The following is a 19,797-nucleotide window of genomic DNA, read 5'->3' as shown; positions in this document are numbered from 1 at the left end:
GCATGATTATAGCCAGCTTGCTGTGGGGTATATAGCAGCTGCTACAGGCTCAGAAGTGAGTTGTTGAGGTTTCTGAAGCAGGCAAATAAGAGAACCAGAGACTGAAGCAGGCAAAAGCAGTCCTGGACTGAGAGGGAACAGTACTGACTAAAGAAAGAAAAAGACTGAAGGCCAAAGAAGCTACTGCTCTGGGTGCCATGGCAGTTGTAGCACTAAAGTAGAGAAGGAAATGCTGGAGAAGATGTCTATCTTCCAGAGCTACTTCTAGGTGAACAAGAAGGAAATCCTGGCCAACCTGCTGGCTTCTGTGTGATAACTATACAGAAATTCACAATGACAATAACATAATGTATGAGAAAAAAAGAAATAACCTCATATTCTATCAGTTGTTCTATAGAAGAATGTGAAGTTTTAGCCATACTGCAATCAGATGCTTAGATTTTAAACTATTTCTGTATAGTATTTGATAATTTTACCCTTTTTGGAGACTAGAGAATCTAGCTTCAATACAGATTGAAATCTCATCCAAATATTTAATATTCTCTTACTTCATACTAATTCATTTAATGAATATAAGCTTTCTGTGCCTTTTAGTTAACAAGAAGTAGAATGCCACATTGCTTCATAGGTGGCCTTAGTATAGGGAAAAAGAAATTCCTTAAGCAAAGGAATTAAAAATCGTATATAGTTTTACATAGCTCTCTCATGGGCTTCATTATTGTAAGTATTAATAAAGCAGTGGGAAGTGCTAGGCATCCTTAAATGATCCCATCTAGACAAGGTCAGTATAATATTGTTGATGTAACTATTTAAGATCCTTAGAGATACCCTTGATGGGATAGAGCCAGGTGGCAGAACTCAGTTGCTTGTGAATACCATGTTATATTAGTACACAGATAAGCACCTGAAAGTAAATACTATTTAACACAATATAAAATAAAACACTGGTAAAATATATATAAGTCCTTCTGAAATTAGAATAACTTCTACCCCAGAGATACTCGCAGGCATGATCACACAAGGAAAGAAGGAAAATAAGTTATCAATATATATAAATTAGCAAAATAAAGAACCAGAACAGAACTTAGAAAAATTATAATATTTCTAATCTAGGTCAATTCTTAAAAGGTTTCTTTTTATTAAAATCCATCTAAGTTTTAAAATAAGCATTTATAGCATTTGATACCAGTGTAATAAAAATGGTCACCTACTATTGACAAATTCCAATCAAAACCACTGAATAAGAATAAAATCAAGAGAAAAGGAACATAAAGGCAGCGGACTCTTAAGTCTGAAGAATAAATCTTTCAAGTTTACTCATGAGATGATTCATGTACATGCTATGCAGAACCATAAGCAAAGGCATTTAATTACATTCTGGGAACCCATAAAACTCCTGACTGAAGCAGTAATTCAATGGGATTTATCATTCTAGTACTCCATTTAATACACTTCTGGCAAATATTTGTGTGAACTGCATATGGACCTGCTGAACCCAACACATGTTCATTTTGGAGTATTTCAGAGCATTAGTCACTTAAGTGAATCATTCATAAGCCTTCACAGAAATAAACAAACATTTCCACTAACAAGTCACTGGGTAGAACCTGTACACTTTGCAAATTAAAATCTAATCCTATAGTGACTTTGAGGTTTTATCCACAGCTATCTGGTTAAGACAAATGCAAACTGTTCTTCTTCTTCTTCTTTTTTTTTTTTTTGGTGGGGGTGTAGGGGGTTAAGTGACTTGCCCAGGGTCACACAGTTAGTAAGCATCAAGTGTCTGAGGCCGGATTTGAACTCAGGTCCTCCTGAATCCAAGGCCAGTGCTTTATCCACTGCACCACCTAGCTGCCCCCAAATGCAAATTGTTAATGAATCCTAGCTACCTCTCACTTTTCTAAAATAGCAGTTGTGCAAGTTCAGGGTATTTTTTTCTCTCATTAAACCACAAATTCCATAAATTAATCAAGAGGTTTAATTGGTCAATTCAAGCGGTCATAGTATGGAAATTGAAAACAAACACTTCTTTGTAAAACAGAATGTGGAGAATATAAAAAGATATCAAGAATTTAGAATTAAATTCTGCTGATCTTGACAACTCAATCAAGTCTACAGTAACTAAAAATATTTATAAAGCATAAAACTGACATTAGAATATCAGTAGTAGTTCCAGAGGTACAAAAAGCCTCTGAATTTTAAATTAGTTTAATTCAACAAACAATTATTAAGTGACTATTATAATAGGAAAGGCACTGTGGATAAAAAGACAAAATAAAATAGTTGCTGCCTTAAGGTGAAGAGTGTTATAAAACAGAATGGAACCAAAATTTGTTTCCATCTGGAATCACTGAAAGCAGTACTTCTCAGACTATTCTGTATGATGTGAATAGGTTTTATGAGAATTCAGATGTTAATCATATTTGATATGAATTCATATGTCAAAATGTTTTTTCAACATGTGGGAAATTTACATTATGAAAACAAGTTTAACTAGCATTATTTTGCTCCAAAATATTATTAATGTTTCCTTTATTACAGTTATCCTAGGCCCCATCCCCATATTCCATACTAAAGTTCTTATATTATATATCCAAAAGTACTCCTTAGCTAATTAGTTTGGAAATACTTAACAAAACCAGAGATCCTAATTACCTGTTAGATCTATGGATAAAGGAAGAAAGAGTTCATGACTAAAACAACAGAGAGAATCAAGGAAGGTAAAATGGAATTTTGATTACACTAACTTACAAAGGGTTTTCAAACAAAAAAACAATGCAGTAAAAATTAGAAGGAAAATGGGAAACCGGGGGGAAGATTTATAGCAAGTTTTCCTGATAAAGGTCTCACTTCTCACCCTTAATAAATGGTCAAAGAATATGAATGGGCAATTTTCAGAGGAAGAAATCAGTTATTAATAGTCATATGTAAAAAAATCTAAATCACTATTAATAGAGAAATGTAAATTAAAACAACTCTCATGTACCACCACCTCACACCCATCGGGCTGGCTAACATGACAGAAAAGGAAAATGCTGGAGGGGATGTGGAAAAATAGGGACACTGATGTACTTGTTGGTGGAGTTGTTGTGAACTGGTCCAACCATTCTGGAGAACAATGCCTAAAAATTCTTCTATAAAACTGTGCATACCCTTTAATCTAACAATACCACCACTAGGTCTGTATCCCAGTGAGATTAAAGAAAAAGGACCAATAAGCACAAAAATATTCACAAGCAGCTCTTTTTCTGGTGGCAAAGAATTGAAAACTGAGGGAATGCCCATCAATTGGGGAATGGCTGAACAAGTTACGGTATATGATTGTGATGGAATAGTACTGTGCTATAAGAAATGACAAAGGGTATGGTTTCAAAGAAACTTGGGGACATTTATATGAACTGATACAATAAAAATATTGTAACAAAAATCAATGGTAAGAGACTTAGCTACTCTGATCAAAGATTAAAGTCTCATGATGAAAAATGCTTATCTACCTCTAGAGAAAGAACTGATGAACTCTGAGTACACACTGAAACATATTTTAAAATTTTCATTTTTCTTAGGATATGTATAACCTATATCAAAATTGACTACCAATTTTGGAAAAGGTGAGGGAGAAAAATTTGGAACTCAAAATCTTGTAAAAATGAATGCTAGACGGGGGCGGCTAGGTGGCGCAGTGGATAAAGCACCCACCCTGGATTCAGGAGTACCTGAGTTCAAATCCGGCCTCAGACACTTGACATTTACTAGCTGTGTGACCCTGGGCAAGTCACTTAACCCCCATTGCCCTGCAAAAAAAAAAAAAAAAAGAATGCTAGAAACTGTCTTGACATGTAATTGGGGAAAATGGGTATTGTATTTCTTGCCTTCTCTATGGATGAGGAGGAGGATGGAGGGAGATAATTTGTAACTGAAAATCAAAATAAAATGAACAAAATCAGAGATCCTCTTTCCTCCTACCTGAGTAACAATAAAATGATGCAACCAATGAGAAGATAATCTACATTTCAAGATATAAAACTGGAGATTAAATGGAACAAAAACATGGAGTTGGAAAAGAATTTACAAACCATCTAATCCAACTCATACCCAAAGGATTAATCTCATCTACATTTAGCATTTTTATAGTAGGATCAACCACACAAATTTTTAAAACTACGAACAGAACCAATATCAACACATGCATACACACACACACAGACAGAGGCTTGTGATTTAGTAGTTTGTTTTTGAACATCTAGTGAATTAGTCTATCCTTTTTTTCTACTCTGACTGCCACCACTCTAGTCCAGTCCCTCATTACCTCAAGTCTGGTCTACTTCAAGAGTCAATCAACCCTTCACACAAACTCTACCCTTATGCTAATTAGCTTAGGGCTCTTCTAGCATACTGTTTTTAAGATATCATTCTCCCTCTCAAATATCTATAATGGAATCCATTTGGGGTTCACATGCATAGTAACCTGTAGATTTCTTATCCTTTTTCAGATATAAAAAAATAAATCACCAATAAACCACAAGTTAGACAGTAGGAAGGCATTTTTCACCCCTATGCATTTGTTTCCCCATGTCTGGGAAATACTTCTTATCTCTACCTCTCAGAATCCTTATCTTCCTGCAAGGCTAAGGTCAACATCACAATTTTTTTTTTTTTTTAAGTGAGGCAATTGGGGTTAAGTGACTTGCCCAGGGTCACACAGCTAGTTAAGTGTTAAGTGTCTGAGGCTGGATTTGAACTCAGGTACTCCTGACTCCAGGGCCAGTGCTCTATCCACTGTGCCACCTAGTTGCCCCCAACATCACAAATTTTGATACTTCAGCAGCCTCGTCCAACCAATACCCATAAGAAATGATGTAGTTGTCAAGTAGTCATCCAGCCTCTGCTTCAAGACCTCCCAGTAGGTAGAACCCTCTACCTCTCACGGAAACCAATTCCACTTTTGTATACTTCTAATTGATAGGTAGTTTCTACTGACATCAAGTCCAAATTTGCCTTTGACCAAATAAAACAAGTCTAATCCTTCCTCCACACACCAGTCCTTCAAATACCTTTGTTTATCATGTTTCCCTAGAGTCTTCTCCATCATAAATGTACTCAGTTCTTTCAACTGATCATCACTTATCACCAACTCAAGGTCCTTTACCACTCTAGTTGCCTTTCTCTGGACACTCAGGTTTATTAATTTTCTTCTTCTAGCACCCGGAACTGGAAACAATATTCAATTTCAGTGCAACTATCACATCCCTATTCTTGAAGGCTAAGCTTCTATTGACTCAATCTAAGATGACTTTTTTTTTTTAATTGCAGTGGGCAGGGCAGCTACGTGGCACAGTGGGGCAGCTAGGTGGTGCAGTGGATAAAGCACCGGCCCTGGATTCAGGAGGACCTGAGTTGAGATCCGACCTCAGACACTTGACACTTACTAGCTGTGTGACCCTGGGCAAGTCACTTAACCCTCATTGCCCAGAAAAACTGAAAAATAAATTAATTCATTAATTCATTAAGCAAATATAACTTAGACGGTTGGCAGGAAAGGTCTGTCCCAGTAGGGCGAGAGTGAAGTGCAGTCCAGCACAGGCTCTGCCAGCATAGACCAGGCCCCAGCAAACCAGGAGCAGGCCTTGGGAACCACTGAATGAGCAACAGCGGCTACTTCTGGAGCTCTCAGCCCATAGATAATTTTTTTTTTTATGTATAAGGTATTTTATTTTTTCCATTACATGTAAAGATAGTTCTCAACTTTTGTTTATACATGCTTTACAATTTCAGATTTTTCTCCCTCCCTCCCCTCCCTCCCCCCCTCCCCTAGACAGCAGGTAATCTGATATAGGTTATATCTATATATCTCTATACATATACATATATATATACACACACACATATATATATACACATAATAACATTAATCCTATTTCTGCATTAATCCTGTTACAAGAGAAAGAATCAGAGCAGTGATGCAAAACCTCAAAATAGAAAAAAAAAAACAACAGCACCCAAAACAAAAGAAATAATATGGTTCAATCAGCATCTATACTCCACAGTTCTTTCTTTCTTTTTTCTTTCTTGGATTTGGAGATCCTCTTCTATCATGAGTTCCCTGGAACTCTTCTGTGCCATTGCATTGGTGAGAAGAATATAGTCCATCCCAGTAGGTCAACACTCAATGTTGATGATACTGTGTACAATGTTCTTCTGGTTCTGCTCATCTCACTCATCATCAGCTCACGTAAGACCCTCCAGGTTTCTCTGAACTCTTCCTGCTCATCATTTCTTACAGCACAATAGTATTCCATTGTATTCATATACCACAACTTGTCCAGCCATTCCCCAATTGATGTCAGTCCATAGATAATTAGGGGGTTGAATGACTGGTCAGAAAGAGATTACAGGGGCCTCTTTTTTCTAGCACTGAAGCAGGACTCTGTTGTTTTGCCCATACACAGTTCCAGGTTGCAGTCTTGGGGAGGAGTCCCAAGGCAAGGAGTAGCACTATCACACCAGAGAGAGCTTGCAGCCCTAGTGAAACAGGCACCCTCATCACATTTTCCAGGGCAGAAAAGAGTGTTTGTGGTCTCTCACAGATCAGGAGAATAGTAAACACACCTCTGGTTAGATCATACAAACTTGAAAGAACTGAAAACATACAGGTCTTTAGAAGTATCTCTAAAAACAGCTGCACAAATTCCCTGAAGCTATTACAGTGTACCCTCCACCCTGGAAGCAGAGTCCTACTTTAACAAAGTATTAAAAGTCAAGAAACAAGAAGCAGCTAGGTGGCACAGTGGATAAAGCACCAGCCTTGGATTCAGGAGGACCCGAGTTCAAATTCAGCCTCAGAAACTTGACACTTACTAGCCATGTGACCTTGGGCAAGTGATTTAACCCTCACTGCCCTGCTTCCCCCCCAAAAGTCAAGAAACAGGCTGAGAAAATAAGCAAACAACAGAAAAAAAATCTGACCATAGAAAGTTACTATGGTGACAAGAAAGATCAAAACACACCCTCAGAAGAAGATAAAGTCAAAGCTCCAACATCCAAAGCCTCCAAGAAAAATATAAATTGGTTTTAACCCATGGAAGAGCTCAAAAAGGATTTTGAAAATGAAGTAAGAGAGGTAGAGGAAAAATTGCGAAGACAAATGAAAGTGATACAAGAAAATTATGAAAAAAGGGTCAACAGCTTGGTAAAGGAGACACAAAAATTCAATGAAGAAAAAAACTCCTTAAAAAGTAGAATTGGCCAAATGGAAAAGGAGATACAAAAACTCACTGAAAAAATAATTACTTAAAAATTAAAATTGAACAAATGGAAGCTAATGACTTTATGAGAAATCAAAAAACAATCAAACAAAACCAAAAGAATGAAAAAATAGAAGACAATGTGAAATATCTCATTGGAAAAACAACTGACCAGGAACATAGAGCCAGGAGAGATAATTTTTAAATTACTGGAAAACTAAGATTAAAAAAAGTGCCCAGACATCATCTTTTAAGAAATCATCAAGGAAAACTGCCTAATATTCTAGAACCAGAGAATAAAATAGAAAGTGAAAGAATCCACTGATCACCTCCTGAAAGATCCCAGGAATATTTTAGCCAAACTCCAGAACTCCCAGGTCAAGGAGAGAATATTGCAAGCTGCCAGAAAGAAACAATTCAAGTATTGTTGAACCACAGTCAAGATTACAGAAGATTTAGCAGCTTCTACATTAAAGGACTGGAGGCCTTGGAATATGATATTCTGGAGAGCAAAGGAACTGAGATTACAACCAAAATCACCTACCCAGTGAAAATGAGTATAACCTTTCAGGGGAAAAAATGAGCTCAATGAAAGAGTGGACTTTTAGGCAACCAGTGTTGAATAAAAACTTTGACTCTCAGGGGCAGCTAGGTGGCACAGTGGATAGAGCATTGGCCCTGGATTCAGGAAGACCTGAGTTCAAATTCAGCTTCAGACATGACACTTAGCTAGCTTTGTGATCTTGGGCAAGTCACAGACTCTCAAATACAAGGCTCAAGAGAAACATAAAAAGGTAAACAAGAGGGGCAGCTAGGTGGCTCAATGAACAGAGCACCAGCCCTGGAGTCAGGAGGACCTGAGTTCAAATCCAGCCTTAGACACTTAACAATTACTAGCTGTGTGACCCTGGGCAAGTCACTTAACCCCAATTGCCTCATACACACACAAAAGGTAAACAGGACAGGGAACTCATAAGGGACTTATTTTATTTTATTTTTTTTTATTTATTTATTTTGGTGAGGCAAGTGGGGTTAAGTGATTTGCCCAGGGTCACACAGCTAGTAAGTGTCAAGTGTCTGAGGCCGGATTTGAACTCAGGTCTTCCTGAATCCAGGATGGGTGCTCTATCCACTGTGCCATCTAGCTGCCCCGGGGACTTATTTTATTAATAAGATTAAACTGTTTACATTCCTACATGGGAAGATGGTACTTGTAACTCATAAGAACTTTATTAAGACTTTATAAGAAATTTTTAGATTAGGACAGTTGGAAGGAACACACACACACACACAGGGGGACACAGGTGATGAGTTGAATATGAAGGGATGGTATCTAAAAAAATAAAATTAAAGGGTGAGAGAGAAATGCTCTGAGAGAAAAGGAGAGGTAGAATGAGTAAATTATCTCACATAAAAGAGGCAAGAAAAGGCTTTTACAGGGAGAGGAAGATAGGGGAAGTGAGGGGGAATGAACGAATCTTACTTTCATCAGAAGTATCTCAAAGAGGGAATTATATACACACCCAGTTGTTTATAGAAATCTTTCTTACCCTACAGAAAAGGAGAGGAAGGGGATAAGAGAAGGAGGTGGTGGTGATAAAGTGTAACGATTGGAATGACGCCACCTGCTGGAGAGCTACTGTAGGAAAGCTCCGCCATGAGGAGAAGTTGTCTGAGGGCAAGCCATGCAATTTTCCTTGGCATCAGGAAGTGACGTTTGCTCGTGGGTACTGTCTATAAAAGAGGTGAGGCTTGCTCTCTTTCTGGAGGAGCTTGGGGCGGGGGGGGGGGGGGGGGGGGGGGGGGGGGAGAAGAGCTGGAGACACTGACTCCCTGAGATAGGCAGCTGAATCTAGGTCTCTTTCTCTCTCTTCACCAAATTCTTATTCTCCTTAATAAATGCTTAAAAGTCTAACTCTTGCTAAAGCTTATAATTTATTGGCAACTACTCATTAGATATTTTAGACAGACTAGCTAGAATTTTAGCCCTGTACAGAAGGGAGGGCAGATTAGGGAAGGGAGTAGTTAGAAGTATAACACTTTTGAGGAGGGACAGGTTAAAGGAGAGAGAATAGAATAAATTGGGGGGGGGGAAGCATGAAGGGAAATACAGTTAGCAATAGTAACTGTGGGAAAAAAAAAACTGAAGTAACTCTCTGAAAACAAGTCATTGCCCATTGATAAATGAACAATTTTTCTGATAAAGTAATCAAAATTATCTATAGCCATATGGAAAAAAAATTCTCAAATTCACTATTGGAGAGATACAAATCAAAACAATTCTGGGGTATTACCTCATGCCTATTAGATTGGCCAATAGGACAGAAGAGGAAAATGACAAATATTGGAAGGGATGTGGGGAAAATGAGACATTAATAATGCACTGTTGGCGGAGTTGTAAACTGATTCAATCATTCTGTAAAGCAATTTGGAACTATGCCCAAAGGACTATAAAACCATGCATATTCTTTGACCTAGCAATACCACTACTAGGCCTGCATCCAAAAAGAGATAAAAAACAAAAGGAAAAGGACCCATATGTACAAAAATATTCACAGCAGCTCTTTTCTGCTGGCAAAGAACTGGAAATTGAAGGAATGCCTATCAACTGGGGAATGGCTGAACAAATTATACTATGTGACTATGATGTAATACTATTATGCTATAAGAAATGATGAGCAGGATGCTCTTAGAAAAACCTGGAAAGACTTACACGAGCTGATGCAAAGTGAAATGTACTGTGTACAAAGTAACAACAATACTGTAAGATGATCAGCTGTGAATGTTCCCCACCTCCCTACTGGGTTTACCCTGAGTTAAGGAAAGATGTACAGTTGCATTAGACTTTTTCTATCATGACTAGGATAATGTAAATGTTCAAGTTAAAGTGAAATATAGTTTAGATAATAGTACTATTACTTTTGCAACTCTTCTATCCCCAAGGTATATACTAAATTCTAAAATAAGTTGGAGTATACTTAGTCAAATTATAGACATACTCTTATAACAGATGCACAAACAATTAAAGTAGGTTGCAAAGTACTCCTAAAATCAAAATGTTTCATATCTTACCTGTTTACCCTCCTAGGACATTTGTCTGGTTTTATATCTACCTCATAGAGATAGACATCAATCTTTGGAATTTCAACTTGGAAGCAGTTGGCCAGCAGCTTAATGGGTTTGCCCATGGTGCCATAGCCAGGACGTCTGGGCACCATGAGCAGGGGCTGTGCCCCAACGGGTCCTGATAGGAAAAAAAGAGAAATGTATCATTGCACCTTATATTTGCTTATATAATTATATATACTTATATAATTGATTTCTTTCACAGTCCTATGTATTTTATTTTATGCATTTAAAAACATTCTGAGAAAAGATCCATAGACATGACCAGACTGCTAAAGTGGGTCCATGGCCATAACAAAAGTATGATGAAGAAGCTTATAAAGCCCTGTTCTACATGATTAATATCAACACTGTCATATTCAAATGGGGATAACCTAATATTGTACTTGATGATTCCTGGATCTGGGCTTGCTGCAAAGCTTAATATACACCTTGGGTTGAGGGTTTCTATGCATTTAATATGAAAAAAGTCAATTCTGACAGTGTTGCCTATAATTGTATGTCATATCTACTTAGAGACATTATTAAAACTATTGAGATACCTACAATAATGAATTTCAAAGGGAGGAATTGTGATCAGCAAGAACTTAATCAATGCACTTTAAGAATCAGGGATGGGGGGCAGCTAGGTGGTGCAGTGGATAAGAGCACCGGCCCTGGAGTCAGGAGTACCTGGGTTCAAATCCAGCCTCAGACACTTAACACTTACTAGCTGTATGATCCTGGGCAAGTCACTTAACCCCAATTGCCTCACCAAAAAAAAAAAAATTAGGGATACTAGTGGTAAGATTCAAGATTCTTCATTTAGTCAATAAATATTTATTAAGCACCACTTATGTCTCAAGTGCTGTGCTAAGCACTGGGAATCCGCCGCGCCCCCCCCCCCAAAGGTAAAAGACAAGTGCCTGTTCTCAAGGAGCTCACAGTATAATGGGGGAAAAACAACATACAGCTATTTACAAATAAAATATGGACAGGATAAATTAGAAATAATCAATAGAAGGTACTAGCATTAAAGGTAAGCAAAAAAGGCTTCTCATAAAAAACGGAATTTGATCTGGAACTTGAAGGAAGTCAGGGAAGCCAGAAGGTGATGAACAGAGAGATTATTCTAGGCCTAAAAAATGCCTAGAGTCTGGAGATGGAGTCTCTTTTTTGAGGACTAGTACAGAGTCCAGTGCCACTGTGTTACAGAATTCATGGAGAACATTTAAAACATAAAAAGACTGGAAAGGTAGGAGGAGATCAGGTATGAATGTCAAGCTTTGAATGTCAAACAGAGGATTTTTTATTTGATCCTAGAGGTAACAGGGAACAACTGGACTTTATTGAATGGAGGGAGTGACATGATCAGATTAGATATTAAGGCTGAATGAAAGTAAGGAGTTGAAAATGACATCAAGATTGTTATGGGGGTGCTGTTGATGGTAACAGGGAAGTTTGAAAGCAGAGAGTTTGAGGGGAGGAGGAAGATGAGTTGTTTTGTCATAGAGAACTTTCAAACTCCCTCCACTTGGGCAATTTATAGTCTTAGAGAAAATTACTTTAAGACCTGTGACTTGAGAGCAGCTTCACTGCCAATATGTCAGCAGCAGGACTGAAACTCAGGTTTTCTAGATTCTAAAACTGGTCTTTTGGATACTATACTATGCTGCCTCATAAAAAATAAGGTAAGGACCCACTTCCCTCCCACAAACACACACACACACACACACACACACACACACACACACACACACACACACACACACACACACTTCAGTGACTTCCAATAATTACAAGAGGGAGATTAAGTCTGATTAAAACAGCAGGAACTATACAGATATGTATTTTAAGGAGGTTATCTAGACCAACCATGTCTTCGTTGCTCTCTAGAATGAATTGCTGACTTATTTCTTCAAGCCATTTTTGAGAACTGATTGAATGAATGGTAAGGTCATTAAAAATATAAGGCCACATCTATAACCAGTGGCAATTACTCTCACATAATTTTACTTAATTATTTTCTGGGAAGGTACTGGTTGATGGTTTGTATGATTAAGCCTATTTGTTGTATTAAAGCAGAAGAAAAGAAAAAGGGAGAATCTCCATGGGGATGGCACTCAAGAGGCCATCCTGTAATTGCTCACTCTTCTATCTTCATCCAGCAACAGCCACAAATCAAGACAGAAATTCAATTGACAGGAGCATGTACTGAGGGCCTACTGTGTGTGCCAGGTCTTGGAGATATAAAGAGAAACCAAATAATCCTTAGCCTCAAGGAAGGGAATAAAACATATACATAGATACATACACATACCCCCCCCCCACACACATATACATACATCTATAACACTAACCTGTAAAAAGCAAGAGAAATAAATATCAATGTATCCCAAGAAACTTTTAGACTACTTGGGGGGGGGGGCAGGGCAATGAGGGTTAAGTGACTTGCCCAGGATCACATAGCTAGTGTCAAGTGTCTGAGGTCAGATTTTAACTCAGAATCCTCCTGAATCCAGGGCCAGTGCTCTACCCACTGCGTCACCTAGCTGACCCCCAAGAAACTTTTAAAAGGAAAAAAAGAATAATAATGGAGGAAATTACAGAGAACTTCATGGAAGAAGTGGCACCTAAGCTAAACCTTCATGATAAGGATTCTACAAATCAGAGTTAAGAAGGAAGTACATTCCAAGCATGGGATATAGCTAGTAGTCAAATATTGCTAGAAAACAAAGTGTTAATAATGGCTAGCATTTCTATATCATTTTAAGGTTTACAAAGTGCTTTATGTATTTCATACTTGCTTTACATACTCATTTCATCCTCATAAGTTATATAAGTTATGTGCTATTATTACTATTTCCATTTTATAGATGGGGAAACAGACATATATAGACTAAGTCACAAACTCAGCAAGTGCCTGAGGAAGGATTTGAACTCATGTCTTCCTGTCTCCAAGTTCTATAAGCCAAAACTTCTTAAACTGTGGGTCACAACACCATATGGAATCATGTAACTGAATGTGGGGGTTGTGAAAAATTTGGCAACAGTAAAATGTATACCTATTTTATATACCTTGGGTCGAATAAAAATTTCTCTGGCAAAAAGGGGTCATGAGTGGAAAAAGTTTAAGAAATCCTCCTATACTCTACCCCAGAGGTATCAAATACCACTCTGCATTACCACCTGTGGCCTGCAGGAATCCTTACGTACAGGCTTTAGTGGCCCTGTTTCTCTGGAATTTGACACCATGCTCTAAGCAATGTGTCACCTACTTGCCCAAAACATAATGTGGAGTAAGGTAAAATAAAGCTAGAAAGGTAGGATAGAGCCAGATTGTGAAAGTGCTTAAATGCCAGGCTTTACATTTTAACCTAAAGGCAAGAAAAAGCCACTGAAGGTTGATGAGCACAGGAATGATAAGCATCAGGAAGATGTTATTTTTCCATAGCTAAGGATGAACTGAAGAGGGATACCCTAGAGTAACAAAGACCAATATGATAGCTATTTCAACATTTTAGCCAAGTGGTGATAAAAGCCTCAATTAGGATAGTAGCAGTGTAAAAATAGAGAAAAAAAAGATGAAAAATATATTGTGAAGATAGAATTGACATGACTTGGCAAGTGACTGAAAATTTGGAGTATAGGATAAGGAAGAGTCAAAATTCATTGTTAGGTTATAAACGGTGAATGGAATAATGGGAAGTACTAAAAAAACAGGGTAGTAATAATAGTTAACACTTTAATGCTTTAAGGTTTGCCAAGTACTTTACATATATTAATTATTGCATTTAAACCTCACAACAACCCTGTGAAGGAGGTACTGTTACTGAACCTACTTTGCAGATGAGGCTGAGACATTAAATAACTTGCCCAGTGTCACACAGGTAGTGTCGGAAGTAGGATCTGAATTCAACTTTCCCTAACTCCAAATTCTACACTGTATCTACCATGTCACCTAGCTACATAGTTTAGAAAAAAGGAGAGGAGTTACATAGGACAGGAGATTTTACAGATGAGGAAACAGAGGCCCAGAGAGGTTAAGGAACTTGCCAAAGACAAGTAAATATAATCTGAGTAATTAAGTGGCAAAACTGGGATTTAAACCAAGGTTTTTGTGACTCAAAACCATTTCCCCCCCCCCGTATCATGATTTTCAAGTGTCAGTGAGACAACCAGGTAAATTTCTCCAATAAACACATATAGATATAAGAAGAATAAGATCACAATAAGATAATTACAGAGATGGAAGGGACCCCAATGGTCATTTAGTTCAACCCACACCTGAAAATGAAACCCCATTACAACAGACCATTTAAGTTTCCATCAAAAAGCATTTATTAAAAATATAGTGATGTTTTACATGATCATACATGTATAACCTATTTCTGATTGCTTGCTGCCTCAGGGAGGGAGAGGGAGAAGGGAAGGATGGATAAAAATTGGAATCCAAGAGTATAAATAAAAATGTTTTATTACATTAAAAAAAAGAAGCATTTGTTAAACAGTTACTATGTGCCAGGTACTATGCTAAGCACTGAGGATACGATGAATGACAAAAGACAGTCCCAATTCTCAAAGAGCTCACAGTCTAAAGGGAAAGACAGTCTGCAAACAGCTATGCATGAACAAGATACAGACAATATTAATTAGGGCTAATTCAAGAGGAAAGACATTAAGATAAAGGAAAATTAGATAAGATTTCTTACAAAAGGTGGGACTTAAGGTAAAACTTAAAGCAAGCCAGGAGGCAGAGATAAGGAAGGAGAGAATTCTAGGCATGGGGGACAGTCAGTGAAAATACCTGGAATCAAGACACGTACTGTCATGTAGAAGAAAGAACAAAGAGGCCAGTTTCACTAATTGCAGAGTATATAGGGGAAGGGATGGGCATTTAAGAACACTGGAAGGGGCAGCTAGGTGGCATAGTAGATAAAGCACCAGCCCTGGATTCAGGAGTACCTGAGTTCAAATCTGGCCTCAGACACTTGACACTTACTAGCTGTGTGACCCTGGGCAAGTCACTTAACCCCAATTACCTCACCAAAAAAAAAAAAATTAAGAACACTGGAAAGCTAGGAGGGGGCCAAGTTATGAAGGGCTAAAAAGCCAGAGAATTTTATATTTGATCACACAGGCAATGGGGAGCCATTGGGAGTTTATTCAACAGGTACTTTAGGAAAATCAATTTGACAGCTAAGTGGACAATGGGGAAAGAATTAAGGCACAGAGACCAAAGAGCAGTCTACTGTAAATAGTCCTGACATGTGGTGATAAGGGCCTGTACCAAGGTTCTGACACTAAGAGAAGAGTTCTCTTCTCTTCTCTTCTCTTCTCTTCTCTTCTCTTCTCTTCTCTTCTCTTCTCTTCTCTTCTCTTCTCTTCTCTCTCCCTCTCCCTCACAGCTAGTAAATGTCAAGTATCTGAAGCTGGATTTGAACTCAGGTATTACTGAATCCAAAGCTGGTGCTTTATCCACTTCACCACCTAGCTGCCCCCAAGACACTCCATCTCTCTGCTCCAGGCATTCTCTCTGGTTCTCCTTCATGCCTTGAATGCTTTCCCTCCTCCACTCTCACTACTGACCTCCCTGGTTTCCTTTAAGTCCCAACTAAAATCCCACCTCTTAAAGGAAGCTTTCCCCAACCCTTTTCAATTCCAGTGCCTTCCCTGTTAATTATTTCCTATTTATCCTGTATGTAGCTTATTTTGTATGTATTTGTTTGTATGTTATCTCCCCTATTAGACTGTAAGCTCCATAAGGGTAGGGATTGTCTGTTGCCTCTTTTTGTATCCCCTGAGCTCAGGATAGTGTCTGGCACACAGAAGGTACCTAATAAATATTTACTGAATTGAATTTCTCAATAACATTTCAATATGATTCTGGCTGCTTTGAGGTCTTTTGTCTACTGTTGAGTTTGATAATTCTAATTCAGAGACAGTTAAGAAAAGAGGGAGTGGAAAGGAAGTGGAGGCATCTATTGCAGATAGCTTTCTCAAGGAATTTGGCAACAAAAGAGGAGAGGGCTTATGGACCTGTGTTATTGTTGTTGAGTCCTTTCAGTTATGTCTGACTCTTTGTGACCCATTTGGAGTTTTCTTGGCAAAGATACCAGAGTGGCTTGCCATTTCCTTCTCTAGCTCAATTTACCGAGGAGGAAACTGAGGCAAATAGGGTTAAGTGTCTCACCCATGGTCACAGAGCTAGTAAATGTCTGAGCCCAGATTTAAACTCAGGTCCTTCTGATAGAGGGGGCAATCTATCAATATCTATAGATCTATTTTGAGATGGCCAATGTAGAAATCTGTTTTGCTTGATTATGCATATTTGGCACAAAGGATTTTGTTTTCTTTTTTAATGGGGGGAAGAAAGGGAGAGAAGGTAGATTTTTATTCATTAAAAAAATTAATTAAGGGGGAGGCTAAGTGGTGCAGTGGATAGAGCACCAGCCCTGGAGTCAGGAGGACCTGAGTTCAAATCTGACCTGACACTTAACACTAGCTGTGTGACCCTAGGCAAGTCACTTAACCCCAATTGCCTCACCAAAAAAAAAAAATTAATTTAGTTAAATTTAGTTAAAATTTAAAATAGGTGTAGGTTGAAAAAAACAACATAGAAGTTTCTTTGAAAAAGGTTTCCTCAATTGGAACACTAATGCATTGTTGGTGGAGCTGTGAGCTGATCCAACCATTCTGGAGAGCAATTTGGAATTATGCCCAAAGGGCGATAAAGCTGTGCATACCCTTTGACCCAGCAATCCCACTTTTAGGTCTTTTGCCCAAAGAAATCATGGAAGGGGGAAAGGGACCCACATGTACAAAAATATTTATAGCTGCTCTTTACGTGGTAGCAAGGAATTGGAAGTTGAGGGGGTGCCCATCCATTGGGGAATGGCTGGACAAGTTGTGGTATATGAATACAATGGAATACTATTGTGCTGTAAGAAATGATGAGCAGGAAGAGTTCAGAGAAACCTGGAGGGTCTTACGTGAGCTGATGATGAGTGAGATGAGCAGAACCAGAAGAACATTGTACACAGTATCATCAACATTGAGTGTTGACCTACTGTGATGGACTATATTCTTCTCACCAATGCAATGGCACAGAAGAGTTCCAGGGAACTCATGATAGAAGAGGATCTCCAAATCCAAGAAAGAAAAAAGAAAGAAAGAACTGTGGAGTATAGATGCTGATTGAACCATATTATTTCTTTTGTTTTGGGTGCTGTTGGTTTTTTTTTCTATTTTGAGGTTTTGCATCACTGCTCTGATTCTTTCTCTTGTAACAGGATTAATGCAGAAATAGGATTAATGTTATTATGTGTATATATATATGTGTGTGTGTATATATATATGTATATGTATAGAGATATATAGATATAACCTATATCAGATTACCTGCTGTCTAGGGGAGGGGGGAGGGAGGGGAGGGAGGGAGAAAAATCTGAAATTGTAAAGCTTGTATAAACAAAAGTTGAGAACTATCTTTACATGTAACGGAAAAAATAAAATATCTCAAAAAAAAAAAAAAGGTTTCCTCTCATTTCCAAAATATACAATGAACTAATTCAAATTAATAGGAATAAGACCCATTCCCCACAAATGATAGTCAAGTAATATGAACAGTTTTCAAAGGAAGAAATCTAAGCTATCATTAGCCATATGAAAAAATGCTCCAAAACACTAAAAATTAAAGAAATTAAAATAAACTAAGGTTCTACCCCTTATCCCTCAGACTGATAAAGCTAACAATAAAGAAAATAGCAAATGTTATAGAAGTTATGGGAAAACAGGCACATTAATGCACACTTAGTAGAGCCAGGAATTGGTTCAACAATTCTCAAAAACAATTTTAAATTATGCCTTAAAAGTTACTAAACTGTGCATGTCCTTTGACACTACTAGGCTTATAGCCCAAAGCAATCAAAGAGGAAAAGGATCTAGATATACAAAAATATTCATAGCAGCCCTTTTTGTAGTAGCAAAAAAAAAAAAAAGGGAAATTAAGGAATGCCCATCAATTATGAAATGGCTGAACAAATGAAACAGAACATCACACTAAACCACAAGAAATGATGAAAGGGGAGGGCAGCTAGGTGGCTCAGTAGATAAAGCACCAGCCCTGGATTCAGGAGGACCTGAGTTCAAGTCCAGCCTCAGACACTTGACACTTATTAGCTGTGTGACCCTGGGCAAGTCACTTAACCCCCATTGCCCCGGAAAAAATGATGATGATGATGATGAAAGGGGATGATTTCAGAGAAACAAGGGAAGATTTGTATGAATTTATGCAGAGTTAAATTAGCACAATCAGAATATATGCAACAACCACAATGTAATAATGCTGAAAGACTTAAGAACTTTGATCAATGCAACGAGCAACCATGATTCCAAAAAGACTGATGAAGAATGCTACCTACCTACTGACAGAAAGGTGATAGATTCAAGATTCAGAATGAGACATATATTTTTACATGGCCAATGTGGGAATTTGTTACGTTTCACTATGCATATTTCTTACAAGTTTTATTTCTCTTTTTAATTTTTTTAAGGAGGGGAAGGTGAGAGAGAAAAGAAATAATTGCTATTTTAAAAAAATCTTAAACAAAGTATCTAAAAATATACAAAATAAATAAAAGATTCTTAATTTTGGAAGGGAGGACACCAGCAGCCAAGGGGTTCAAGAAATGCTTCATCTAGGTGTTGACTGAGCTCTGAATAAAACAAGAGATTCTAAGAGGTGAAGGGATTTTGGAAGTGTATTTTTAAACAGAAGTAACAGTCAGTGCAAAGGTGCAGAGATAAAAGATAGGTGTGTCATAAGAATGACAATAGGGGAAGATGGCAGGAGTTGGGCAGAAAATTCATGGTTCTCCAAATTCCCTCCACACAAAAACAAACAAACAAACAAACAAAAACCCCAACCAGAACATTGCCACAGAGCAGCAGAAATAAATCTGAGAAGACCCCAGGAAAGATGAGAACTCCAGGGGCAGAGGTTTGGCCAGAGTGAAGTGCAAACACCTACAGGCTGATTCAGCAGAATCAACAAACAACATGCCCTGGAGGCAGCTGCGTAGAGAGAGGCAGCCTCGGCCTTAGAAACTTTCATCTCACAGTGTAGGGAACTGCTGGTTGAGTAGATTGAAAGACTTTCTCCACTGCTGAGGAACGCCAAGCACAGTTGTGCTGACCAGATGCGCCCTGGGCAGTGACTGAGGAGCAAGAGGTGGAGACCATGTGGGCTGTGGGCACCTGCAAAGAGAGTAGAGTCCCTGGTTTCAGTTCCAGGGCAAAGAGGATAGTTTGCAGCCAAGAGAGCATTTGCAGGACAGTGCGGCTAGGGGCCTGTGGCTTAGGGGTGAAAAGGAGAGCCCAAAGTTGGGCCCTGAGACAGATCTCAGAAAAAACTGCTAAAAACAAAATAAATAGGGGCAGCTAGGTGGTG

At 38.2% G+C, this 19,797-nt stretch overlaps 1 protein-coding gene across 1 annotated transcript in view; it reads right to left on the bottom strand.

Moving 5' to 3' along the window:
• LOC122751134 (protein argonaute-3) overlaps nt 1-19,797 on the bottom strand; it is a 110,461-nt gene that overhangs the window by 69,675 nt on the left and 20,989 nt on the right. The window contains exon 2 of the mRNA XM_043998073.1: nt 10,314-10,485. Within this exon, the coding sequence (XP_043854008.1) occupies nt 10,314-10,485 (172 nt within the window). The remainder of the gene's footprint in view (nt 1-10,313; nt 10,486-19,797) is intronic.

This window comes from Dromiciops gliroides, chromosome 3 (genome assembly GCF_019393635.1).
Source record: "Dromiciops gliroides isolate mDroGli1 chromosome 3, mDroGli1.pri, whole genome shotgun sequence".
NCBI classification, from domain to species: domain Eukaryota; kingdom Metazoa; phylum Chordata; class Mammalia; order Microbiotheria; family Microbiotheriidae; genus Dromiciops; species Dromiciops gliroides.
Note: the sequence above shows the minus strand (reverse complement) of the source record. Positions and strands in the feature narration are given on the sequence as shown.